General features: G+C 38.6%; 1 protein-coding gene across 1 annotated transcript in view; it reads right to left on the minus strand.

Annotated features, from left to right (window-relative positions):
* Window positions 1-23,765: 23,765 nt before the first annotated feature.
* Window positions 23,766-27,778, minus strand: part of EDARADD (EDAR associated via death domain) — a 95,998-nt gene continuing 91,985 nt past the window's right edge. The window contains 1 exon segment of the mRNA XM_069064498.1: window positions 23,766-24,623. Coding sequence (XP_068920599.1) covers window positions 24,244-24,623 — 380 coding nt within the window. The 3' untranslated portion in view covers window positions 23,766-24,243.

A 27,778-nucleotide genomic window follows, 5' to 3' on the forward strand; every position in this document is an offset into this window, starting at 1 on the left:
TCCTTCCTTCCTTCCTTCCTTCCTTCCTTCCTTCCTTCCTTCCTTCCCTGATTTCCTAGCATGATGGGGGGACTGTCACTTCATCATCATCATCATCATCGTTGTTGTCGTCATCATCGTCATCATCACCACCACCACCATCATCATCATCACATCATCACTAACATTTATGTGGCATTTTAAGGTTTGCAAAGTGCTTTACATATATGATCTCATTTGCTCTCATAGCTTTAGTGGTAAATGCTCAGAATACAATGTCATCAACCTGAGGCAGCTAGGTAAATAGGAGGGAGGGGTACCTGGAGTTAGGAAGACCAGAGTTCAAATCCAACAAGAATTTCTTGTTCTCCCTTTGTGGAGCTAATCATTCTCCTGGCCCTGCTCACAGGAATACCAATTCCAGAATTATTAGACAAAGGTAGAAAAATGATGCACTAGAGAAAAGGAGAGTGGAATGTAACATATTCTCAGAACCCTATTCAGTTTCTTTCGTTCACAAGTCTGGTCTGGATCTGCCCAGGTTCTGAAAGGCAGCATTCTGGCTTATGGCTACCCCAGTAGCATTCTGACTTATGGCCACTCCCACTGGCAATCACCCTAGAGATCTCCCAGAGAGGGTAACACCTGGTTGGGTAGAGTGAAAGGTGTGATTAGCACCACTTTCTGGCATTAGGGTCACAAGTTCAGCCTATTAGAATGTGTGGGGAAATTTCTGAGTTTCTCTTTTTAAAAAGAAGAATAGGAAGAGATTGAGAGACAAAAGACATAGGTTCTAATTAAGTTATATCTTATAGAGCCAAGAAATAATATACACGCTATATGCTGTGGAAAGAACAATATAAAAAATAAAAAGTGAATCTTGTAAAATTATAAAGAACAACCATGACTCAGAAGAAGAGACATGAAAGAACATTCCCATCATACATACATACCTCTTTGAGGAGGCGGGAGGTCCTCAAGTGTTATGCTTTGCACATATTTTCAGATTTTTTCAGTGCATTGATAAGTTATGCTGATTTTTGTCTTTTTCCTTTTCTTTTTCTGACTTTAAAAATACTATTTGTTACATGGACTAGTTCTCAGGGAGGGGAAGGAGGATATTGGAAGAAATTATGGCAATGTAAAAAAAAATGCTTTTTCCCCCCAAATTTTTAAATTTATTTATTTTTAGTTCTCAACATTCACTTCCATAAGTTTTAAATTTTCTCCCCCTTCCTCTACCTTCCTTCCCCAAGACAGCTTGCAATCTGATATAGGCTCTACACATGCATTCCTATTAAACACATTTTCACACTAGTCATGTTGCATAGAAGAATTATAATGAATGGGAGAAACCATGAGAAAGGAAGAAAAAAAACAAAAAATAAAATAGTCTGCTTCACTCTGCATTCCAACTCCATCATTCTTTCTCTGAATATAAATGGCATTTTCCATCATGAATCCTTTGGAATTGTTTTCAGTCCTTGCATTACTGAGAAGGGCTAAGTCTATCAAAACCAAAGTACATTTTTAAAAAGATTCATCTGCTAGTTTACTCTATAGACTTTAGGAAGTCACTTCATTTTCCTGGGCTTCATTTTCCCATTTTGTAAAATGAATTGGTTGGATTAGGTGACCTCTGAGATATCCTTCAGGTCTAAATCTATAATCTTATGAACCTGTGATCTATAGAGAGAATAAAAATGTCACTGACTTAGACTATTTAAAAACGAGGCCTGTTGGAAGTAGCAAAATTATATAATGTTCTTTAAAGAAAGGTAGTCATTACTTTTCATTATGTTTTTTTTTAAACATTTATTTTTAAAACTCTGATTTCCAGATTCTTTCCCTTCTTCCCTCCTCACCCACCCCCACTGGGAAAACAAGCAATGCAATGTAGGTTGTACATGTGTAGTTATGCAAAACGTTTCCATAGTAGTTATATTGTGAAAGACTAACTATATTTCCCTCCATCCTGTCCCACCCCCCACTTTTTCTATTTTCTGCTTTGACCCTGTCCCTTTGCTTCTAACTACCCTATCCCCCAATCTGCCCTCCCTTCTATCATCCCATATCTTATCCCTTTTCCCCCTACTTTCCTGTAGGATAAGATACCCAATTAAGTATGTATTTTCATTACATTCTTATAATAATAGGCTAGATTGATGAAATGTAAAGAGGCAGAATAGAATACTGGAATTCAGATTTGTAGGATTCATATTTGGAGAAATTCAGTTCAAATCTCAGCTCTGCCACTTACTGTGTGACCTTGGGTGAGTTACCTTACCTCTCTGAGCCTCTAATTCTTCAGAGGCAAAAAGGAGGGGGTTGAACTATGATTCTATGATTTATTAGCACAACACAGGCTTGGACCTGTCCACAGAAACACTGACATGGAACTTTGGGGAACTCAAGTGTTCAGCCTAGGTATTCTTCAAATTATATTGGCTTTAACCTTGAGTTTGGATGGATTTCTTTTTTCAACATTTTAATTTAATATTCATTTTTTAAAATATTCTTTTTATTTTAAAATTTTGAGTTCCAACTTCTCTTCTTCCCTCCCACCCCCTCCCTCAATGACTTTACTGGTCCCATTAGTTAGGTCTGCAGTCTGTATGGCCCTTTCCTCACTCATGAGCACCTTCTTAGGTTTAGATTGGTAAAGGTACTGCTTTCATGAAAACAGATATGATTTGTCTAAATGTAGAGAAAAGGGAATTTTTTTTTTTAAAGCAAGCGGGGTTAAGTAACTTGCTCAAGGTTACACGGCCAGTTATTTCTGGGTGTGGTGCTGAGTATCTGAGCCCAGATTTGATCCCCAGGTCATCCCGAGCTGGTGCTCTTACTCGCTGTGCTACCTAGCCGCCCTGAAAAGGGAATGTTTAAAAAAAAAACCCAGTTAATTTTAACATTGTTTTTATGAACTAGAAAATCTACAAGTTCAAACGATGGTATTACTGGTTGTAATGTGGTCATAATTCCTTCCCTGGAGTTGAGAAAGGAAAGGGTAGCACAGGGGGTAGAATGATGAGCTTGACATCAGAAAGAACTGAATTTGACTCAGATATTTATTTACTGCTGTGATTATGGACAAATCTCTTAACCGCTCTGACCCTCAACTTCTTCATATGTAAGATGGGGATAATACCTTTAACTTTGGAATCTTCCTCAGGGCTGTTGGAGGCTTAAAGGAAATACTGTATACACAGTACTCTGCAAACTTTCAAATGTTATATGAATGTCAGCTGCTATACCATGCATGTTCAAATACAACTGGTATTTGTATTACCAATACAATTGGTAAAGGCATAATTTTCTGGGGCAGTCATGTTCTGGAAGGGTAGCTAAGGGGCAGAGCAAATGACAATCAATGAGGCACAAGCAAATGGACATCTAAGAGGCCAATATGGAATGAATGGTGGAAAAACAAGTATAACAACAACAGCCTGCCTTCTCACTTTAGCGTATTTCCAATGGAAAAGCTCCCATAAGTATAGGATGAGAACAGAAATAAGGGGTGGTTTGACAACTTATTCCCATAATCTTAACATTCCAGTTGTGCCTGTGGCTAATTAGACTCATTAATATGGAGGGTTAGGATAAATTTAAAGGGAACGTGATCAATTTCAGCATGGTTTAAGAATGAAGTTAAGTAATGGAGAGCTAATTATGAAACAGTCAATAATGCAGCTTTTTTGGTTAAAGATATATATGAGTTTACCCTTAGGCCTGTCTCAGGGGCTTCCTTTGAACCTTCTAAGGTTGTAATGATAAATAAGTTTAATTGGATATTTTCTTTGGCTCAAGAGAGATGGCTCAATTGAGATTTACTAAGGATGAAGTCTTGGCAGAGTCATGATAATGCTAATGCTCAGATATCCCAGATTTATGATTTTAGCTGATGGAAATTTGGAGAATATTGTGCTCAGAAAAGTATCACATTGATCCTACTCGAGGAGTTATTATTCCAATTAATAGATAGTATATATATATGTATACATATACATCACATATAATATATACTTTATATATATTTTATATATCTACACATATACACATACACACATATTATGGAATCCTAAAAAGCTGCCCCCAGCTCCAATATTCTAACTTCATTGTAGGCCTGGCCCTAGTGAACAGCAGGCCCACTGTATCTACCTACACCTCCTCAACCCCACCCCCCCCCCCCCCCTCCCCCCTCCCGGCCCCTGCCAAAGTCCTAACTTACGCCTCACTGCTCACTACAACAACAGGTGTGTCCCTGAACTCTTAGTTCCCACAAAACCTGCAAGTGTGTCCATATGATGGGAACCTAGCTACTGCCTCAACCTGGTCACTGCCCCCAGATCCTTTCCCATGAGAATAGGTGTGCAATCACAATCACATCATCCATATAGCCCAAGACAGAACCACAATAGCTAGCCAGTTGGAGGGCAGAATGACCAGAATGTTTAACCACGGAACAATAGATAGGACCCCTCCTCCATTACCTAATCCCTTAACAAACCCCTCCTCCATTACCTAATCCATTAACAAACTCCTCCTGTCTTTTTAATATTAATGATATCCTCTATTCCATGTAAACTTCTGTTGTGTAATTGCATCTTTACCCTATAAAAATCTATTTTGCTTTCTCTAAAGTTGCTGGTTCCTCTTGGAATTTAGCCTGCTTCATGAGAGGTGTCAATCTCAATAAATGCCTATACTTGGATTAGAGGTGGTCTGACTGAATTCTTTGAGAAGGTTCCACCACAACACATCATGAAACCGCAACAGTTTTGGGTGGTCAAAGCCTTAACAGTTTTTGGCGTCCCTGGGTGGTCCTGAGTCTCTGACTCTGACCTCCCCCTCCACATGGAGTGGAGTCTCTGATTCGAACCTCCTCTAATCCAAAGGCAAGCCTATCTTTTCCCCTTCTCTTAGCTGGGAGATCCTTCAAGCAGCTAGGAAGGCTTGAATGGATTGCTTGGGTCCTAGCACCCAAGGCCCTCATGGCCAGCAAATTCTCTCTACACAGAGGACGCTCTGCTTGGGACTTTTGTGGGGAGTTCTTTATGAACTTAATTCTTCATCCTTCAGTGGGATGCCACTGAAGAGATAAATGTGGCTATAAGGGGGATTTCCTTAGGTTTACTGGCATTTAGTCCCATCTCCCATCCCATGGAACTACTAAACTGTAAGAGCACCTGGTTTTTATATAATCTGGAAGACCAAGGAAAGTTATCACTATCTGTGCTTTCTGTTTTTATCTGTCTGTGTCTATGTCTGTAAAATCTGAGTCTGCCTCCTTGTAAGATTCAAAAAGCAACCAGGCAGTAAGAAAAACTGTACCTGGGCTAGAAAGATCGATAGTCTCCTAAAGAAAGGTTGTTGGCAGAAAAACATTTCTCCTTCAACTTCTTTGGATTCCAGCTAAGTTCTAAAAGTAGAAAGAAAAATGGACAAACAGAGAAAGGGGGAAATGTATATATATATGAAATTAATCATGCCAGGGAAATAGATCAGGATTAGGAGAAATATGTTCTTATACATACAAGGTAGGTCAGAGGATGACCTTTTGATATTAATTAAAATAATAATAAATTCCTGTATTTGCATAGGCTGATAAAGTACTTTTATATACCCTATGTTATTTTTTTGTAATTTTTTTATTTTAAACTTAAATACAAAAGGAGGGGGAAAACATTGCCATGTATACAACAGACCATAAGAGAGGATTTCCATTTCAAGAAAATCTATATAACAGATACTACATATTGTTTTCAAAACTGTCCAACTTTTCTTTGCTTCCTTGTTGGTTTTCTTTTGTTCTCTGCTATACACTTTCTGTTTTTTTCCTCATCCTCCCCACCACCACCCTAAAGAAGGTTACAATTAAGTGCATACATACATAGATATACCCATTCATAGATATCGATAAACATACACACGTATATGTATATATGTACACTCATTTGCATATATGTAAAACTGTACTATGCTTATTTTCTCCTATAATCTGTTTCTCTTAGGGTGGATAGCATCTTCCTTCATAAATCCAAGTCTTTCCATGTTTTTCTGAATCAACCAGCTCATCATTTCCTACACCATGGCAAAATTCCAACCCAAACATGTCCTTTCTGAGAGGTTGTCTATGAAAGCTTTCCCTCCAATTTTCTGTATTCCTTCTACTCCTGGCTATATAGGTTTTATTTATAAAAGAAAATTTTAATTTAAAATAATTAAAATTATCATTTTTATACTTCAACAATGCTCTCATCTTATAATATTTGATACTGCTAATTCTATTCTCTTTACATCTTTGTCCCCTGATTTCTTTGAAGTTCCTGACCTTTTGTTATTCAAAATGAACTTTGTTATTATTTTTTCCCAACTCAGTAAAATAATTTTAGTAATTTAATTGGGATTACATTGAGTAAATAGATTATTTAGATAAAATTGTCATTTAAAAATTATATTGGCTTTACCTACTCATGAACAATAAATATTATTTTAATTATTTAGATCTGAGTTTATTTGTATAAAAAGTTATGTTTATGGGACAGCTAGGTGGCGCAGTGAATAGAGCACCAGCCCTGGAATCAGGAGGACCTGAGTTCAAATGTTACCTCAGACACTTGGCACACTTACTAGCCATGTGACTTTGGGCAAGTCACTTAACCCCAATTGCCCTCCAAAAAAAAAAAAAGTTATGTTTATGTTCCTATAGTCCTGTATCTGTTTTGGCATGTATATGCTCAAATATTTTACACTGTCTAGGTATTTTGAATGGCCTAGAACCATATTGAATAATATTGCTGACACATAGTTTCTCTATTTTTCACTTTTGATTAAATCTATTTTAACTTTAACTTTGTCTGAGATCATGATTACTATCCCTGCCTTTTCTTTTATGTACTGAATTCCACTCCTGCCTTTTATTTATCTTTGTGTGTATCTCTCATTTATTCCTTATGTTATTTGATAAAATTGGGTGGACCCTTCTTATCTCTATAAAGTTACTTTGTTGGATGACTAGATAAAAAAAGAGGCTGAAATCTTATACACAGTCAGCCCTGTACGTTCCAATATCCCAACAGAACAGTGACCTGATCAATATGGGTAATCCTGCCTACAGTGGAGAGAGCAATCCATTTGTGCCTTCCCAATCTGATCGACTCTCATCTATGTCCTTCCATAGTCCTATCACGGACCAACCAATATGCTTGGGGGGCCTTTCCAGCAACAGAAGTCAGAGGCTATCTATCCATCAGTTATCCCTTGCTATGGATAGATTATGGTCTAGCCAGATAGGAAGATTAGAAAACCTGAATCTTTTGCATTTGCTTTTCAATTCTGCTGGATTTCAGGAAAAGAAATGTGATTGAGAACCCTTTCATGTTCAGAAAAAAAAAATTTATCTAGCACTTGATATTAAACATTCTACCTCCAGTGCTTAGCATGAGCTAGGCACATAGTAAGTGCTTAATAAATTTTTGCTTGACTGACTATCTCATCAGGTTGTTGGGAGGAAAGGACTTTGTTAAGTTTTAAGTGCTCTGTAAATGTAAATTATTATTATTTATTATTGACACTGTGTTTGGCCGCATCTCGTATTCAGTCATCAATTCATTCATTTATTCAATAAGTCTTATTAAGTACTTACTTTGTATCTCATATAAACTGAGTATAGGGTCTGTGGGGGAAACCTGTGGCCTCAAGGTCACATGTGGCCCCCTCAAATTCACCCCTTTGAATCCAGACTTCACAGAATAAATCCCCTTAATAAAAGGCTGCAGGTTCCCCACCCCCGAACTAAGATAAGCCACAGTGGCCTAGTTCCTTATTTTGGAACAGTTTATAGGCTTTCTGAACTATTCCATTTGAGGAGGAAAAGAGGAGCTTAAAAGAAGCACAGATTGATTATGGTCTATAGCTGATGAGAGCAAGGATAGATGAGCAATCATAGAAGAAGAACCACTTAAGAGTAGGGCCATTACATGGAAAACGTACAGGTGGATGTCATCATCTCTTTTGGGCACTGTCAGGTGCCAGAAGATTTCATTTATAAACTTTGTTTTCACAAAGTGGCTTCCATCTCTTAAAATTGTCATTTGTTTCTCCTGTGACTAATAGTATCTGTCATTGAACTACAAACAGAGAGCACCCAAGGAGACAAATTCCCAAGCAGTCCATATCTGTCATTCCAGAAAAACAGTTGGAGTTAAATGATCTATTTTTCTTACTAGAAAGTCTGAATTTTTTCCCCCAAGGGAGATGCACTCAGAGATAGAAAGTACTTGTCGATTGTTCCTTCTAGTCACATGAAAGCCTGCAAAGGAACCATGACCCGTGTAGCTTCACAGTTCAAAGCTAGGGCTTACTCAGGTCTAAAGTCTACAGTTTTCCCTTGGGGCACAGAAAACAAATATAACTGTTTTCAAGTAAATGAGGAAAGAGAAGAGAAAAGAAAAAAACCCCAATAACTGGGAATCAAAGGGATAATTATCTCTGAACAATATTCCTAAGAGGCAAAAGAAGATAATGGTGCATCTTTAGTAAACATCTTAGTAGCTAATTATAGCTGTTCTGAGCCCTGGGTTGTTAGGACCAAGGCAACTCATTTTCCCTAGGCTTCCAGATTTTGATTATCCCTTTTCATAAGGAACCATTGTTTTAGCAATAATATAAAAATATTATAATTACATTTGTCTAATAATAGCTGATATCTATGTAGTGTACTATAGCTCACAAAGTACTCTTACTTTATTACATTTGATTTCCACAACAAACGTCAGGTAAAGAAAGTAGGTTATTATTTCCCTTATTTTATAGATGAGAAAACTGAGGCTTAAAGAGATTATACAATTTGCCCCAGGGAGTGAGTGGTAGAGCAAACCTATGAGCTGAGGCCCTGAGAGAGCAGAATTGGATCTTTTCTTTCGGAAGGAGCACAGAAGTATTCCAGAGACAGTTGCAGCTGAGCTTTGCCTTGTGAAATGCAAGTCCAATTAAGCCATTTATTCAGCAGAGGCATCATGCCCTGTGAGGAGATGTATTTCTGAACCATCAATCCAGCTGATATACTGTGCCCTTTGAGGAGCAAGTGGATTGACCCATCCATCACAGATATTATGTCTGGTACTGAATTTTATGAAGACTTTTTGAAGACAGAAAGGACATTGAGGCCTTACAATTCTGGACAATGAACATTAAGAAAACAGAGTTTCTCCACCAGCCAGCACTGTACCATCCATATGTGGAACCACTGGTTACAACAAATGGAAGAATTTTGCATGCTATGAATAAGTTCGCTCACTTTGGCAGTATATTTTACTGGGATGTCCACGTAGATGATGAGACTGATGCATGCATTTCCAGAGCTAGTTCAGTGTTTGGGAGACTGAAGAAAAGTGTGAGAAAGAAGAGGTATTACCTCTTCCAAACTGAAGTTCTACAGAACCATTGTGTTGACCCCGTGGTTGCATGCCTGTGAAACCTGGACAGTCTACCAGTGCCATGCCTGGAGAATGAATTGTTTCCAATAGAACTGTCTTAGGAAGATTCTGAAGATCACCTGGCAAGATAAGGTGCCAGACATAGAGGTCCTTTCTCGACCAAAACTACCAATTACTCAAATTCTACTGCTGAGAGAACAACTCTGATGGGCTAGCCGTGTTGTTCAAATGCTAAAAGCACATTTGTCTAAAAGATTATCTTATGGAGAACTCACACAAGGCAAGGGCTCATAGGGAGGTCAGAAGGGATACAAGGACACTCTCAAAATGTCTCTGAAAAACTTTTTTTTTGTTTTTTGATTGTTAGACATGGTTGACGCTGACCCAGAACTACCCAGTATGGCATGTCCGCATCAAAGAAGATACTGTGCTCCATGAGCAAAGCAGAATTACAGTAGCTCAAAAGTAATATAAGATGCTCAAATTTAGAGACATTTAGCGATATCCATTTTCACATAGACTATTTGTGCCCAACTTGTAACAGAGCCTTCTGAACTCATATTAGTATGATTAGCTACAGCCAGACACTGTACATTGACCCCAAAACAGGGATGTCATTTTGGTCCTTTTCAAAAATGAAGGACAACCACCTAGACATTGTGACAAGCAGGATTATTAAGCTCTGAATATGTACACACAGTCACCAATTTATTTACTCAGTCTTACACTGGAGTGCTATGCAAACAAAGGAAAAACTGAGGGAGGAACACGTGTATTTCTTGATTCTGGTGAGCCCATGCTACATGATTTGTAGGGAATGGGGTAAGGCTCATAACTTCAGATCTGGAAGATGCTTAGCAGTTATCTAGATCAAGTTAAAAAGTAGATGTTGGAAAGAAGAGATCATGTCCAAATATTTAAGATCTCTTGGCTCTTTATTCCTTGATTTCTTGGCATTGTTAACTGAGCACCTTGCCAAAGATACATTGCAAACCTAACAAAATGATTGGCTTTATTCCAGTCATCAACAGAGAAGTTTGGTTGGCACTCTCCTCTATGCCTCCAAAGGAACCATATTCACTTTCCTTTTCTGTTCCAGCCTTAAAATGCCCTGGTTTCCAAAAAAAAAAAAAGTATACTACCTGCTTGGAATGCCTGAGGATTTTAAGTCTTGTTTTTCATCTGGATCATGGATCCCCCTTGCCCCTTTCGTCGGTTGTATTTACTCAACTGGGTTATTTGCTAAAGTTCCACTGATAGAGGACTAGTATATTCTGTTGCAATTGACCACATCATTGGATGCCCAACTTATCATTTCGTCCATGTGGGATTAATCTAGATAGGCAAACCTTCAGCAATTTCTCACTTTGGATTGTAGCTGGGGCATTTCAAGAAGTCACTTTTTGTATTCATGAGGAAAATCCAGTGTCTGATCTGGGTAACCTGGGAAGGTTTTATAAGATCACTGAGAGTTTTTTTTTTTATTTTTAAGGTATATCCTGATTGGTGGAGTTGTGAAATGATACAAATATTTTGGAAAATAAATTGGAATTATGTAGATAAAGTTACTAAAATGTCCATAACCTTTGAACCAGAGACTCCATTAGTGGGCTTATACTCCAAAGAAGCCATCAATAAGAAGAAAGTCCCCATAAATAGCAAAATATTTACAGCAGCACTTTTTGTGGTGGCTAAAAACTGTAAATAAAGTAGATGCCCATTAATTAGAGGACAACTAACCAAACTGTGGTATGTTAATGTAATGGAATATTATTACACTGTAAGTGTAAGCTGATTGTCACTGAGGCAGAAGGTCAGAGGCATAGAGGGGAGTAAGGTTCCTTGGACCTCTTCGCTCACAATGGAACATCTCCAAAGTCCTCCTTTGATGACTCATCATGGTGTGAAGATGACCCTGAGCACTCAAGAGTTATGCCAGCAAAGCACAAATCTTGGCAGGTTCTACCATGTTGGAAAGGCTTCAAGTAGAAGTCTGCCTGCCTGTAGCATGTCTGTCATTTGAGGACCAATCTAGCTAAGTTCAGAGACTCGTTACCAAGTTGGATGCAGGATAATGAGTTTTTCAGCCACAGTAACTCTGCAAAAAGACTGTTCACTTAACTGTAGAGAAATTGCTGCCTGCCGCCCTATGAAATCTCGTATCATATTGTCATATTGAAGTATTATAATGAAAATAACCATTCCATCAATCAGTCAACAAATATTTATTAAACCTCTATTATATGTCAGCACTGTGATAGGTTCTGGGGATATAAAAACAAAAGTGAAGCAATTTCTGCCCTCAAAGGGCTTACATTCTGTCAGGGAGAGAGCATGTATAGGTAAATAATAGTAATAATATCAATAGCCAACATTTATATAAAATACTTTAAGGTTTATAAAGAATTGATTTTATATTTGATCATATGAAATATTTTCCATTTAGCAAATTTAGTGGTTCTTAAATGTTGCCTACCTGTGACCCTTGCCTACCCCATATGCTTTTATAAAAATGTTTTTATATGTTTCCTGAATTGATGTAGGCAACAATGAAAAAGTTATCACCTAGAGGCCATCCTTTTAAATAACTTCTTTGCACTGATTTGTTGTTGTTGAGTCATTTTTCAGTCTTTGTGACCTCATCTAGGGTTTTCTTGGCAAAGATACTATAACGATTTGTCATTTCCTTCTCCAGCTCATTTTATAGATGAGAAAACTGAGGCAAACGGAGTAAGTGATTTGCTGAGGATCACAAAGCTAGTAAGTGTCTGAGTCCAGACTTGAACTCAGAAAGATGAATCTTCTGGACTCAAGGCCCAGCATTCTATCTACTGTGCCACCTAATAGCCCTGTGCACTGAGTTAGCCTGGTTATAAGAGCCACAAAGCACATTAAAAAGAAAAGAAGCTATTGTCACTGACCTCTACAAAAATCTTGGTAAGATTCTTAAAGAGGCTTGAATGGGCATTACCTCATTCTAAGTGAGTACCTGAAAAGACATTAGCCTAAAAGGGCCAGGGTCTCCCATTGCATCCTGGGTGATGCTCCAGTCATCCTGATGAATACCTGGTCACTGGATCCAGATGGTTCTGGAGGAGAAAGTGAGACTGGTGACCTTTCATAGACCTCCCTCACTCAAATCCAAGGCAACTTTGTCATTATTATGTCATCATTTCCTTGATGCCATGATCCTCTTTGAAAAAGGACAAACACAACTAGAAGTACTTTATATCAGGAGCAAAGGGCATTGGAATTAAAAGAAAGATGACATCAGGTTTTGGCCCTTACATTTAGCTGAGTGATGCTATGACAAACCACTTAACCTTTCTGAGTCTCAGTTTACTCTTTGTATAAAACAGGGATGGTATTATTTGAACTATCTGCCTCAAATGTATGTTGTGAATTACGAGACCTGGGCTCAAATCCCAAGATTCTTACTACTTGTGTGACCATGGGAAAGACATTTAATTCCTCAGAGACTCAGTTTCTTCATCTGTAAAAAGGGGGCTAATGATGCTTGTATGACCCACCCCAGAGGACTGTTATGAGGAAAGTACCCCATGAACCATAAACCATTACATATGTCCTCCATGATTAGCCCAGGGCAGGAGAGGGGTGGGCTAGAAAAACTGGAATAAATTTGTATCCCATTCACCCAGGCTAGCAGCAGCTTGTACAGCATTCATAGACAAAATATGATGGGGCTAGAAGACAAAACAAAGAGCTGCTGTGGATGATAAGTTGGCAGCTTGTGGCTGGGGGTAGCTGGTGGAAAGAGGAATAAGAGAGTAGTTGGTAAGACTGGTCTCCAAGCCCTTGGCAACTTCCCAATGAAACCCCAGTTTGGGGAAACAAATTGAAGTTCAAATGTTAGCTTGGAGCAAAATATAGCCCCTCTACTTGGTTACCAACTTGTCTAAAGCTTCCTTTATTGTTCTTGCCAACACCACTAAGCCACTGTCCATTATGTAGTTTTCTGTTGGATATTGTGTAAAAGGATTTTTTGTTTCCATGAAAGGAAGTAAAAATAGATTCTTCAAAGATCTGAACAGATCCTTGCTTCTGGCCACAGGTGTTTTGTTTGACTTGGATGGAGTTTGGGAAATGCAGTTAGGCCCTAGCAACAATTATGGACTACAATTTATGACTTGAATGAAAACATGAAATATGTTTCCAAGTCCGTTCCCCCCCACCCCCAATTCTCCTTCAACTAGATATGCAGTTCAAGTGTTAGCTCACTGACATGGGGTGGGTTTAAAATGGCAACCCAACCCACATTTAATCAAAGGAAGAAGTACCTTAAAACAGTAGAAAGTATAACCATTCCCTTTATATACATTATACTAAGACATGTCTTTCCTATCATTTAAAACATAACCCTAAATTCTTTTTCCTCCTCTAAGAATCTTGCCCCAGGCATGGAGAGTAATAGTTATTATAGCTAGCATGACTATAATGCTTAAAGTTTTGCAAATAGGTATTATAACCATAGGTTATCTTATTTGATCCTCGTAACAACCACAAATATGGTTCCTTGTGATTTGAGAGGCAGTGTGGGATAATGGTTAGAGAACTGGACTTGAGTTTTTATTCCTGAATCTGATAGTTATGAGCTGTGTGATTGCTCTGAGCCTCAGTTTCTTATCTGTGCGATGGGGGAAGATGATGGTGAGGATTAACCACCTTGAAAACCCTAAAGGGCTCTTTAATAGTTCTTTAGATGTGAACTGCTGTTATTATTATCAACTATTTACATTACCACCCACCTATTTGTCAATGAGCCATACTAGTCAAGCACCCATAGAAAATATTTATAGGTGGCTTCCTTTTGCTACCTGTGACAGTACTGGGTACTTCCAGATAGTGCAAACTCAGGGGGTACAAGTGATATCAATGGTAGCCTCGGCCAGGGGTGTGCTGGAACCAGCTTGTACCAGCTGGAGAAAGCTGATTGTTAAAATTTCAGTGAGAACATTTACACCTTGGAAATCTGTAAACTCTACAAGTCAAGGCTTGATCTATTCTATATAATTAAAAAATTATTTTTTAATTTTTTTTTTGCAGGGGGGAAGGTAGGGCAATTGGGGTTAAGTGACTTGCCCAAGGTCATAGGCTAGTTTTGTGTGTGTGTGTTAAATATCTGAGGCTGGATTTGAACTTAGGTCCTCCTGACTCCAGGGCTGGTGCTCTATTCACTACACCACCTAGCTGCCCCTATTTATCACTTTTTTGATTGTTTAGATTTAATAAAATTGATGGAGGAAATGTTAATGATGCAGATTACATTTTAAAAAGTGTGTCCTGTGTATATTTTTTCATAAACCCAGTTGTTAAAAATTTACTAGCATGCCTATAGCCTCAGCACAACATAATTTGAGAGCTGAAATTTCTACTTTGTAGAGTTCATCCAATACATTCCTAAGCCAGTTCCTTTATACTTTGCACTAATTGACTTTCATTGATTTTGGGCACATTACTGAGCTTACCTATTCCTCAATTTTCTCATCAGCAAAATAGGATGATATCTGCACTGCAAATCTCACAGAGTTTAGTGGAGTTTAATGAGGTTAATGTACATGAAAGTTATTTGCAAATGGTAAAGGGCCAGATGAATGTCAGTTACTATTGCTGTGAAGGCCTTGTAGATGCTTTCCTTTGCTCCTTCTACTGAATCTCCTGCCTTAGTCTCACTCTGGCTCTTTTTCCCAGGACAGCCTTGAAGAAATAAAGGGTAACAGAAACTGATGGATTTGGAACCAGATGGATACCTTTTCTCTACTACTACTATAGTTCAGCCATAGTTCGGACCCTGATAATTCTTAACAGGATTATGAAAATAGTTAGCTGAAATGAAGGGGCCTAAACCATACCACTCCACTGTTGCCTTTCTATCTTAACTAGGTAAGATCATAACATAATCAATCAAACATGCATGGGCCTTAAACTAAGTGCTAAAAGGCTTTTGACTTTGCACAAGAATCAAGTTTGGATTGTTGTTGTTGAGTCATTTTTCAGCCATTTCCGACTCTTTCTGACCCCATCTGGGATTTACTTGGCAAAGATAATGTAGTGATTTGCCATTTTCTTTCTCCAGTGCATTTTACAGATGAGGAAACTGAGGCAAACAGGGTTAAGTAACTTGTCTAGGGTCACACAGCTAGATTTGAACTCACAAAGATGAGTCTTCTTAACTCCAGGAAAAATCCACGGTGCCACCAATGTTTGGATAGCCTGAGGAAACTTGGCCATGCCCTAGGGATTGTTTATAAATTGCTAAGCAAGTTGAGAGGTGATTGAATTCCAGAAATAGGAGCATACCTGGATTCTGGCTGAACCTCCTAACCTTCCCTTCCCAGGAACTTGAGTGGAGGAAAAAGGGAGGTATAGAGAGCCTTGACTTCAGTCTTGGCTAGATCTCCTTTCCTTCCTTCCTCTCTGACCAGAGGAGATACTTGAAATTTTTGGACTTCTCATCTTCCCATCAATGTCCTAGCAATATTCTTGGATCAGCTGGTGTCTATATCAGGAGCCATGAACAGATGGATATAGATTCATCATGCTTAGGGGAAACTTACTGACTACCGCAGGAATAAGAGAAAAGAACTTTTAGCAAGTAGAAGCTGAGTTATCCCCTTTGTCATTTTTGCTTCCCCCTGGGTTCCATATGTTTCTGTGGGAGAGGGTATCACAGACTTTAGTGGACATATTTTATATCAACTTTTTTTGGGGGGAGGGCAATTGGGGTTAAGTAGCTTGCCCAAGGTTACATGGCTAGTTTTTTTGTGGGGATGTTAAGTGTCTGAGGCTGGAACCAAACTCGGGTCCTCCTGACTCGGGGACAGTGCTTTACTCTCTGTGCCACCTAGCCGCCCCTTATATCAACTTTTTATTGTACCGCTTTGGTAAATATGTTTTTCTATAGGCTATTTTAAGGTTGGCTAATGAAATGATTCTCAATTGACAATTTGGTGGGGATCAAGGGGATGGAATTAGAGAATCACCCTGACGTCTCAAGGGTACCCCTAAATCCCTAAGGGGGAAGGTAGCTAGTCAAGCTCTGGGGACCCGACTTGTCATTGGGAGTAGGAGTTGGGATAACAGTCATACACGGGCTACCTGCCTAATTGGTCTCCCGATATCCAGTCTTTCACCTCTAACCTTACTCTGCACAGCTGCCAAATGAATATTCCTTAAGAGCAGGTTTTACCATGATATTCCTCTGTTCAGGAAGCTTCAGTTGCTTCCCATTGCCATCAGCACAAAATACACACTCCTCTGTCTGGCATTTACTGCCCTTCGTAGTATCCAGTTCATCTTTCCAGGCTGACTGCACACTGACTCCCCCTTATAAACTCTACATTCCAGCAAACTGGCCTAATGGCCCAGTACATGGAATTCCGTTCCTTGCCATTGTGCCTTTATATAGGCTGAGCCCGATCTTTGAATAGTTTTCTTCATCTTTCTCTCTTGGAACCCCCAGCTCCCTTCAAGGTTCAGCTCAACTGCTACTTTCCTTAAGAGATATCTCCTGGTTTCCTCTTGTGGTTAGTCCCTCCCTCCTTACCCCTCCTGACTTTGTATTTACTTTGTACATAGACTATATTTTGCTACGACCATGAAGGATATCCCTAGTAGAGTATAAGCTCCTTGAAGGCAAGGACTCTCAGGTTTGTGTCCCCAGGACCCAGCACAGTGTCCGACGTAATAAATGTTAGTTGATTCACCGACTGCTACCTGTGTAACCTTGGTCTAATCTCCATCCCCCTTGGCCTCAGTTTCCTTATGTGTAAAATGAAAAGTGACTTGGATGATCTTTGGGATTCTTTCCAGATATAAATCCTGTGATCCTCTAAAGCTTCTCTCTCTGCAGAGGTAGGAGAAGAAATGTAGAGGAGACAGGAGCTCTGATAAGTGGGCATGCTCCCTCACTGTTGGTCATATTTCATCCCTCTGTGCCCTGGAAAGTGTAATGAAAAAGTTTCTCTCTATGTAGGTGGCAGAAAACTACAGTGAAATTCCTGTTGGGTGGTGGTGGTGGTTGACCTTTAAGCAATGATAGCATCCATTACTACATAGATTGGCTTTTTTTTTTTAAAGTCTTTATTTGTAAGAAAAATACAAAATAACAAAGGAGATCCATGATGAAACTTCACATACAATACAAATCAAAAAGTACAGTACCAAGACCCATAATAGGAGAATAGCACAAAGAGTGCCCATAGGTTAGAAGCTGAAATCTTCCTTACTCATTGGAGAAATATCCCCCATGGAGTCTCATAGGGTATTTGTCAAGTTAAAAGGAGTAACTGTTTTTCATGGGTTGCAACATTTTTTTCTTTTATAATATCATAAAAGAAAGAAAACCTGGCTTCGTTTAAAGGAAATTGAAATAGACAGCCCCCTTTCAAATCACTAAAATAGTTGATAAAAACTCTGATCTTTGATTGTAGGATGTGCGTTTACCCAACTAGATTCTGTTCTTTTGGATCCATCTATGGCCAGGAGGGCTGAAATCAAGAGCAACACTGAAAATGTCTATTAGCTTCTGCATACAAGAAGATAGAAAACATGGACCTGTCCTGCTGGGGCTGATTTCATAACCAGAGCCATTCAGTTCCAGCCAGGAACACTCAGAGCAGCCTAAGGACATCCAACACAAAATCTGGCAACATCACTCTAAACATAGGAATATAGCAGGAATGAGAGACACCCATATCCATTTTGCCACCAGCAGTATGTGGTTTAAAAGGTGGAGTCACAGACAGAATTAACTAAGGTGGATTCCATGGAATATACTTGAAGGGTGGTTTCTAGGATTTTGATGCATGTGCATGTAAGTATGTTCTAATTACAAAATCCAGAGAAAAAGTTATGACATTATCAAGCCATATGCCCATTTATTAAAAATGACCCTTTGTTAAGTGAGAAGTTCGACAAATTCCATCTGCATTCACAAGCTAAGCAAACAGACAATACAATATCACCGAGGAAGTAGGCTGTAGTGTATATATAAAAGATGTTGACGCTTGAAACCAGAGAAAATTTTCAAGTGCACATCACCAAGATCAGTGAGGAGAATTAAGGAGAGGGAGAATGGAGGAAGAAGAAGGTAGCCTAGCATATGTGAAATATTCTTTTCAACAGAGATGGTAGCTTTTAGTAAAAACTGAATAAAGTCATGCCTTATGCCTCTGGAAGGAAGGGTGAGCAGAAGACATGGCTATGTGTAAGCCATTAGTGGCATATATAAATGTAAAAAAAAATCACATTTTTGTATTACATCCTAAAGGTCAGAGAAATTAGTGCTACTGATCCATACTTATTATCTTTTGATATGAAAAGTTACCCTTGAGGGGCAGCTAGGTGGTGCCGTGAAGGGAGCACCAGCCCTGGAATCAGGAGGACCCGAGTTCAAATCCAGTCTCAGACACATAATACTTACTAGTATTGGACAAGTCACTTGACCCCAATTGCCCTGCCTTCCCCTTCCAGAATGAATGAATGAATGAATGAATGAAAGAAGGGGAGGGAGGAAGGAAGGAAGGAAGGAAGGAAGGAAGGAAGGAAGGAAGGAAGGAAGGAAGGAAGGAAGGAAGTTAGGTTACCCTTGGCCTCTGCACCATTTATTTATGTGGGTTGTGTCAAAGTAAGTTTCATTTACTTGAAAGAAAAAATAGTAAAGATGGCAAGCCCAGGATCTACATGGGAGAAACTTTAATGAAATAAGACCCAGAATGAAGGTCCTATTATCAGTGGCCATCGGGTACTCTTACTTCCAGTTCAACCACTATTAGAGTAGATGAGCCACATATGATCCTAAGAAAGGTAAACTTAGCCACTGACTCATTATGAGATACTCAACAGTGAACCTGGGCTCTCTGTCTCTCCATTTGCAAAATGTGGATACTTGCCTTCTTTCTATTTTATGGGGGTATTACAGAGGCATTCTAGGAGTTCTTTTGCTGATACCTGTAAGAATCAGAGTTGGCACTCAAGTATATAGATACAAGGTGGCTGGTGGTGGTGGCCTCGTGGATAAGTTACTGAACCTGTATGGGTAAGTTATCTTTTCTGCAAAATAAGGGAGTTGGACCACATGTTCCCTAAGGTCCCTTCTGACTCTAAATCTATGATTACTATAGAGCTTAACTAGCAGCATGTCAGAAACGCTTCTAATTCGAATTCTAATTCCATAGCTTTTAAATTCCAGAAGAGGGCAGTATCACATCAAAATTCATTACTATCTTCACATTAAAACAGCTTCACCACCAACTATTATTGCTACCTTTGACTCGCCATTTCTATTTGTTCACATGAGATGTACTAGTCTAATGCTCTTTTGTAAAACAAGTGAGAGAAGAAGGAATTTGTACACCATAAAATGTACAGTCTTAAAGCATATTTCACTATAATCTCCTTCCTTTTTAGGGAGAGAAGAACAACAATCAGATGTGTCTTCTCTTTCCTTTTTCTTAGGCACAAAATAAATCTAAATGACAACTGACTCAAAATCCCTAAATTAGGCAAGAGGCAATACATTCCGATAACCAGAAGGCATGCTCCTTACTTATGTATTTACAAAATGTGCCACATAGTACTGACATTGACTCTATAGAACCTTACAAATGAAAATTTGGTATAAGAAGTATCTGTAATAGACCATATCCAAGGAGCTTAACATATCAGAGAACCTAATACCAAGACAATTTAGTCCATAAAGTGGTCACCCTGCCAGGACCCTGAGGATAGCATTAGAACGGCGCTACTGGGCTGGTACTAGACTTTAAAAAATGAGAAATAATTTGTTTTATTTGCTATGAATTTATTTCCTACCTTTCCATCCTTCACTGCACTTTCTCTTTGCTTGAGTTTGTCCTAGTCCATAGAACCCTCCCGATCATTTTATAATATTATAGTGATTACCTAATATAAAGAATTATTATTAAGGAGTTTTGGATTAGCATACATATTTGACTTATCTACATTTATTTTCAGGCTCAAACTACTTTTTGATCTCATGGAGCTATGCATGCAAAACTCACCCTACATTTAATTGTCCTGTGGTAGTACATGTTTAATTTCTGTTTTTATCTAATATAGTCAACATTGTCTCAAAAAAGATCAGAATATGCCAGATTTTAGAACAAATGGGCAGAGAAAAATTAATATAGTGATAGACAGATGTCAACTTCTCTATTTGCTATGGGGAGGAAAACACCAAGAACTTTAAAATTTCATAACCATGCTGGCTAAATAAGCAAACGGAAGACGTAATAGTGGAAGGGGTTAGTAACAAGTCTCTACCTACTTTGGAAAAAGTGATGCAAATGAGTGGGTTGTGTACTATGGTTTATTTCTCCCTTAGGTTTCAGTGGGATTGCCTTTAATTCCTAAATGAAAAGATAAGGACAACTTTTGGTCCTATTTAACTCAGTTAAAATTTCTGGCCTAACTTAAGAAAAGAACAGTAATCTAGACAAATAAGAACTGGGTCATTTCATGATGTGTCTATAAAATGACAATATAGGCTATAGCCAATATATGTATAAAAGGGCTGCGTATGTAACAAAAGTTCATTTGTAAGTGGATTTTTTGGGACTGAGAACACATTTTCCCAGAGAAATGATGTCCCATATGGTAGATTCCCATGTTAGTTCACAATTACCTATAATGTAGATAAAGAAGAGTTTTACTATACTATTTGCACTCCTAACAATGTATTGGCAGTATCTCTATGGAAAAATGTAACAGAAGACTGCCCTTATTTCCACTTGAAGCCCTGACAAGACAGCAGAGATTCAACGTCTTTACATCTGCTGGGTATTAGGGTTTGGGGCTCCCACAGCTCCCAGTCTACGATGGTGGCTCCAGCAAGGTTGGAATTAGGGAAGGCTGAGGAATGGCAATATGGGTTTTGAGATGTCAGTGACTGAGGACCTAGGGTAGAGACCATGATGACTATATTCATCTGCTACAGATCTGGCCACTAGGAAAAAGTGACAACCTAGAAATGGGGTTGGCCAAATGTAAGGCAATATGGAGTCTACAGAAGTGAGGAAAAAAGGGAAGACAATCTCCTGGGATAGTGGAGAGGGAAGGGGAATTCCTGTGCCCATACGGTAGGGGTGGCCATTTTACAAAGGGGATGAAGTATGTTGAAGATGATCTATATTCTAAAAATTCAATACCTTAAGAAGGCTAAGGGGATGTAAGAAGCAATGAGAATCTCCTGGGTCCGTACCTGCATCTATGTTACTCTTTAGGTACCACTAAATAACCACTGCCTTTTTAGTTTCATATATTTACAAAGTCTAAATGAATACCAATTATAATTACATTTCCTTTCAATAAACTATAGGAAGAAGTAGGAGAAAACCATATTAAGGTTAAAAAGGCACCCAGAGGGGAACCTTCATTTAAATATTCAGCATAGTGCCTACTCCATTGTCAACATTCAATAAAAATTAAACAAATAGTTTATTGGTTCTATTTAACAACTTATTAAGTATCTATTTTTTTAAAATTACATTTAATTGTAAATTGTTTCAATCATATCTTATAGTAACTCCAACCAGGGAAGAAAGTGAATTGGGAATAACTAAGAATGGATAATAAATTTTAGCAATTGTCTCTTTTATTTTAAAGTTCGGGGTGGCTAGGTGGTGCAGTGAATAGAGCACTGGCCCTGGAGTCAGGAGGACCTGAGTTCAAATCCAGCCTCAGACACTAATGCTTACTAGCCGTGTGACCTTGGGCAAGTCACTTAACCCCATTGCCTTGCATTCCCCCCTCCAAAAAGAAAAAAAAGTTAAAGTTCATCCTGCCATGGTGGAGTTGATTAAATTAGCAATATTAGGCTCTAAATGAAAACTATCATAAGGCATTGCTAGAAAGAGTGTTGGTGGCTTAGTATACAGTTTTATTCTAACTCACCTCTAAACTTTATTGATGTTGAGAAGCACTGTACTTCCAAGAAAAGAAAAAAAGTGTTAACCTCAGGGCTTTGGGTACCTAATTCTCACTTATGCCATTTATTTTTACTATATATACATATATATATATACACATACACATATACATATACATATATATGTTAGGGATTTGGACTGAGCTGAATACCAGATATCAGGTTGAACTACCCTAATATGTATAAAACCCAGAATTAAATCTAAATATTTACACTTTAAGAAATGAACTAGTTTTTGTTCCCACCCCCCCCAAAAAAAGACACATTACTACTGCTTAATCAGTTCTGATCAGAGGATAATTTGGTATATTGGGAAAAACACTGGACTGAGAGAGCATTTAGGGTCTAATTTCTGCCTCTACCATTAATACACTCTGTGATTCTGGGCAATTGATCTAATCTTTTGGGGGCCTCAGTTTCCTCATTTATAAAACAAAGGAGTAGGAGGCAGCATGATACAATGGAAAGAGTCAGAGGAAATGGGTTTGACTTCCTATTGTGCCTGTGTTCCCCATGGGCAACACAGGCATTTAACTAAATCTGAAGTTCTTTGTCTAAAATAAGGAAGTTGGACTAGGCTGCCTCTCTGATTTCTTCTAGCTCTAAGACTATGACTCCATGACTAGACCACATTCTCGGTTCTTTCAAGCTCTAATGTTCTGTGATTCTGTGAGAAGTGATGCTGTCTATTCTCACTAAGGAATAGAGAAAAGATGATAGTTTGGGGAACTGGACAGTCTTTCCATAGCATCCATATAGACCCAATGTAGCTTCTATATTTTTTTCTAAACCATCAAGCCAGAACACTGAGCTAAGCCATTAATTAACTTAGTTGGATTCCTGGATTCTCATTCCCACTTGTGGAGGTTTTTTACTCCTTAGCTAAGTGCTTTTATAGAGTTGCTGGGGCATGTCTTAACTGGTACAAGAGATGCTAGAGATAGCTACGTTTCAATGAGAGGTCAGTAGATGCATACTGACCTCTTAATGGAGCCTTAAAACCTTTCACTAGCAAAACACTCAGTCTCAGTCTCACATGGAAGATGCAAAAATGAGCATTATATTAATTTAACATAATTCATAGCTAATATTAAAGCACTCTGAAGGCCATGCATGGAAAACTCTCCTTCTAGAGAGCAAATACCTAGAACTAAGTTCTTGTTCTAAGGCTTTACTCTAACCTCGACTTGCATTAAAAAAAAAATTCTTTCTTTGAAAAGTGGGCAAATAACATCTATCTTTAGATCTCTGAAAGGGCACAGTGGTATTCAATGATACTAGATGGGTATATCAACTGAAGGTAACTTCAAGATGATATAAATATCCCAGTAACTGGGCCTTATAGCACCTTACAATGAATGAGCAATAATGACATGAAAATAAAATGGCAAAATCATTTAATGGTGTTTGGCCTCCAAGCAATGGAAGTCAAGGTCACTGATGGTAGATATTTTATGTGATTCCTTTGGGGTCATCAACAGCTTTGGGCCCTGGGAATTGTTCTTATAGTCAATGGATAATCTGATTTTATGAAGGAACAAAAGCATTTTGCTTATACGGATTGGTCATTTATAAGTTTGCCTACTACTTTATTTTATCCTCCTAAAGTTCTGGATTCAAACATTAAATCAAAATATGGATGTGCAAAAACACACACACATACATACACACACACACACATACAAATAACAACAAAAACCAAACCAAAAACTGCTTAGGGGGATGCAAATGTCATCTTTTTTTAAGTAAACACTTAAAAAAAAAAAGAGAGAGAGAGAGAACAAGGTCCTATCCTCCCCATTCATCCCAAGCTATAGTGGTTTTAATGTCCAAAGATCCAATGGTAAAGCAAGAAAGCTTTTAAAAGTGATTATGGTAGTCTCCATGCCTCCTCTTTGGCCATTCTTCTTTCACCCACCTCCGCAAGACTTTTTCCACATCAGCTCTATGATAGAGCCTACAGAGCTCAATCAGCTGATCCACAGTTTTGTGACTATTCCGGAGCAGGAACTCCAAGGTAGGACTCTGTTGTTTCTGTTCCAGAAAGCACAATTCATCATAGTGCATTCCCCATTTGCTTGCAAAATTTCTCCAGTTTTTTACTGTTGGGTGACAGGGATCCAGCTTTATTCTGATCACGTCTAGCAAGTCCTCATCATTGAGCAAGTCACTGATGTTGGGGGCCTGGAGTGAGCATAGGGAACATGTGCAATTTTCTTGGCAAGAGGTGTTCTTTATATCTGTAGAGGAGAAATTATAAGTTCCAGTAAGTCAACAAGAAAACTACAAATAGACGGTTTTTTTGCTTCCTTTTTTGAAACTGATTTTCCCCATCTCACTCAGGTTGAACTACTGATGGGCCTAGTACTAAGTGGATAAACCAGAGAACTTTAATCTGCTCCATTTCCAACCTATAATGGTTTGCCCCTTCTCAGGCATCCAAAACAGCCTGGGACTTAGTATGGATGTTCTACTGGTTTAGCTCGCTACAGCTAAGAATTCCTGAGCTCAAGAGATCCATCAGCTTTAGTCTCTCTCTGATAGCAGGAGTTACAGGTGTACCTCAACATGGCTGGCTGTCCCTTCTAGCTTTAATCTCATTATCCTCTGAGTTGTCAGTAGCATTCAAATAAACATGACATGGGATGGTGAAGGAAAATTAGTAAGTCCAGCATTGTTTTTTTTTTACTAGATCTATGATTTCCTCAATATGAAGGAACTTCAGGGAGGAACTTCCTCTAGAGCTAGAAGGGCCCATCATCCAGTTCAGGCCCTCATTTTGTAGAGGAGGAGAGTGAGACCTGGAGAAATTAGAGGTCATACTGTCAGTATGTATCAGAAGTGGGACTTGAACACAGGTCTTTGTTCCAAGTCCAGCTCTCTATTCACCACACCAAGCTGCCACTGTTTTCTATGCATGTATGTAATGGAGATGTATATTATAAACAATGGATACTTAATGGAGATAGGTATATAAAATGGACACACATATGCACATATATTATATATATATAGATATACACCTATGTATATATGTGTATGTATCTTTTTTTACATACACAGGAATTTTCATTCCTCTACAATGAGATTGCCAAACTATACCCACCTGTTTTTGTACTGCCTGAGAGCTAAGAACGGTTTTTACTTTAAATAATATTTTACATATTTAAAAATGCAAGAACTATTCTTAGCTCTCAGGCAGTACAAAAGCAGTCAATTGGCCCTCCAGTCAGAGCTGACCCCTGTTCTCCATGGGGATCAGCTGCTGTTCCAATAATGAGGAAGGGTTTGCCCTTAACTAGCTACAATCCCCTTCCTTATTACCAACTTCAAGTATTGTACTCCCTTCCTTGACTGAGATGGCCAATCCTCTATGACTCAACAGATGAACGGTTGTTGGGAGTTGCTGTGGCCAGAAACCTTCACCTTTGTGGCCGCCCTAGCAATGAATTTCTTTGAACTTAACTAGGCTGGTCCCCAGATGACAGAAGTATGATTGGCTTGCTGCTAGGTCTGTATGTAAAGCCTTTTTTTCCTTGGTAGGACCTGCCTGTTAGATCTTGTACCTTGCTGGCACAGCCTTCCAGGTTCAGGAGTAACTTTCATGGCACAATTAGGCATCAGAGGAGGACTCTGGCAGAAGAATCCCTTTCCTAGTCCTTTTATAATTTTTCAGAATAACTAATAACATGCATTTGTGAGATAGTTGGACTGAGTTAGGAATTCCCAAAAGGGTTTTCTCTGAACAAAGATAAATTGCCCATCTGTGTATCAAAGTTACCCTCATTAGCACCATGCTCTACCCCATCTGAACTAACCAGCCTAGGCATGTACATAGCCCCACTCCTCCCTGCCCCATCCCCCTTCCAATTTTAAAGTCAAGCCTGACAGCTTTTAAATGCCAAACACAGAACTTTAGGGTGTAAATGATTGAAAAACCCTTAAACAGTTCTTTAAAAACATACACACAAACTTGAAAATCCACCCTGTACACATATTTGAAAATGAGTGATAATTGACAATGTCAAAATACTGATTTAAAAAAAAATTATGGCCAATTTATCATCCTTCTGTTTTTTCTTCACCCATGGGGCTGTCTTTGAAGCTGAGCCAAAACCTTAGCTATGTACATGGGATGAGAATCAGGCTGAAAAAAAAAGGAACCCAACAGCTGTAGATTCTTTCCCCAAGTTCTCATTATATAAAAACACAATTCTTCTGCAGCTTGAGTTTTCTGATCCAGTGCAAGACAACATTCACATCTGAAGTGCTTTTTATGTTGAAGGTGCACTTAAAGTATCTTACTGAGAGGATAAAGGAAAATGGAGCTGGTTGCTAATTGTGTTTGGCAAGCAATTCACACTAGTTAACTTTAGGTGTCTCCACATAACCAGAGCAAAGAAGTTAATTCTGTCACAATGCCCCAAAATGTCTACAAGACTCCACTTGGGTCAGGTTAAAACTGTGATTGACTATTAAGGCATTAGATCTCATTGATTTGAGTAGTAGATATCACATCTCGTTCTGGGCTCTCTAACTGAAAGAAATAGGTATCTCAGAGTGACATTTTATGATTCTTCCCTGAAGCCATGCTAGACCCTTCCAAGTTACTAATGCTTTCCTTCTACTCACAAAAGCACTTTGTCTTCTTATGTAGTGGCAAGGATAGGCTCTAGATCTATGATCCCATTGGAGTAGGAAACTCCCTCTCCCATTGAAGGCCAGCACCCTCTTTGCCTGGGAGGTATTGAGAAGTTAGGTGACTTGCCTAGATTCACAGCCTGCATGTGTTGGTCTTCTTGGTTCTGAGGCCATTCTCCCCACTCTATTCAGGATGCCATACTATCTCTCATATCATGTACTACTTTATATTACTGTTATCTGATAACACTTACTTCATACATAATATTTGTCATACTCTGATTAGACAGTAATCTCCCTAAGTATAGGGACCATGTTTAAAATTTGTAGGTCCATAGCAAAGGGCTTATTAAGAGAGAATTGGTAGATGGTGCTGTGGCACTTGATACATATTTGTTAATTAGAATGGACTAAAAGATTGGAAAATAACAACACTGAGGAACACCAATGTCCAAAGATTAAGTAGCTTAAGGCATGAAGTCTTAGTAATGTGTCTTCAAGTAAATGAGATTCACAGAAAATCACCCTTATCTTCATGAAGGGCAGATAAAGGGGACAGATTTCAGCTGTAACGTAAGAGATTTAGGTTAGATAAGACAGAACTTCCCAACAACGAGAGTTACTTGAGATCAGAATAAACTAGTAAAGGGCATTGTCAAATTTATTCTAGAAGCCTTTAAAAGATGCCCATCATTGCAAAATTATGTATAATGTTGTATGAAGACAGGGTAGGAGTTTTAAATAGTCTCTTCTG

This window comes from Petaurus breviceps, unplaced genomic scaffold (genome assembly GCF_028583685.1).
Source record: "Petaurus breviceps papuanus isolate PSGF00001 unplaced genomic scaffold, PetGlider_PUasm1.0 90633, whole genome shotgun sequence".
NCBI lineage: Eukaryota > Metazoa > Chordata > Mammalia > Diprotodontia > Petauridae > Petaurus > Petaurus breviceps.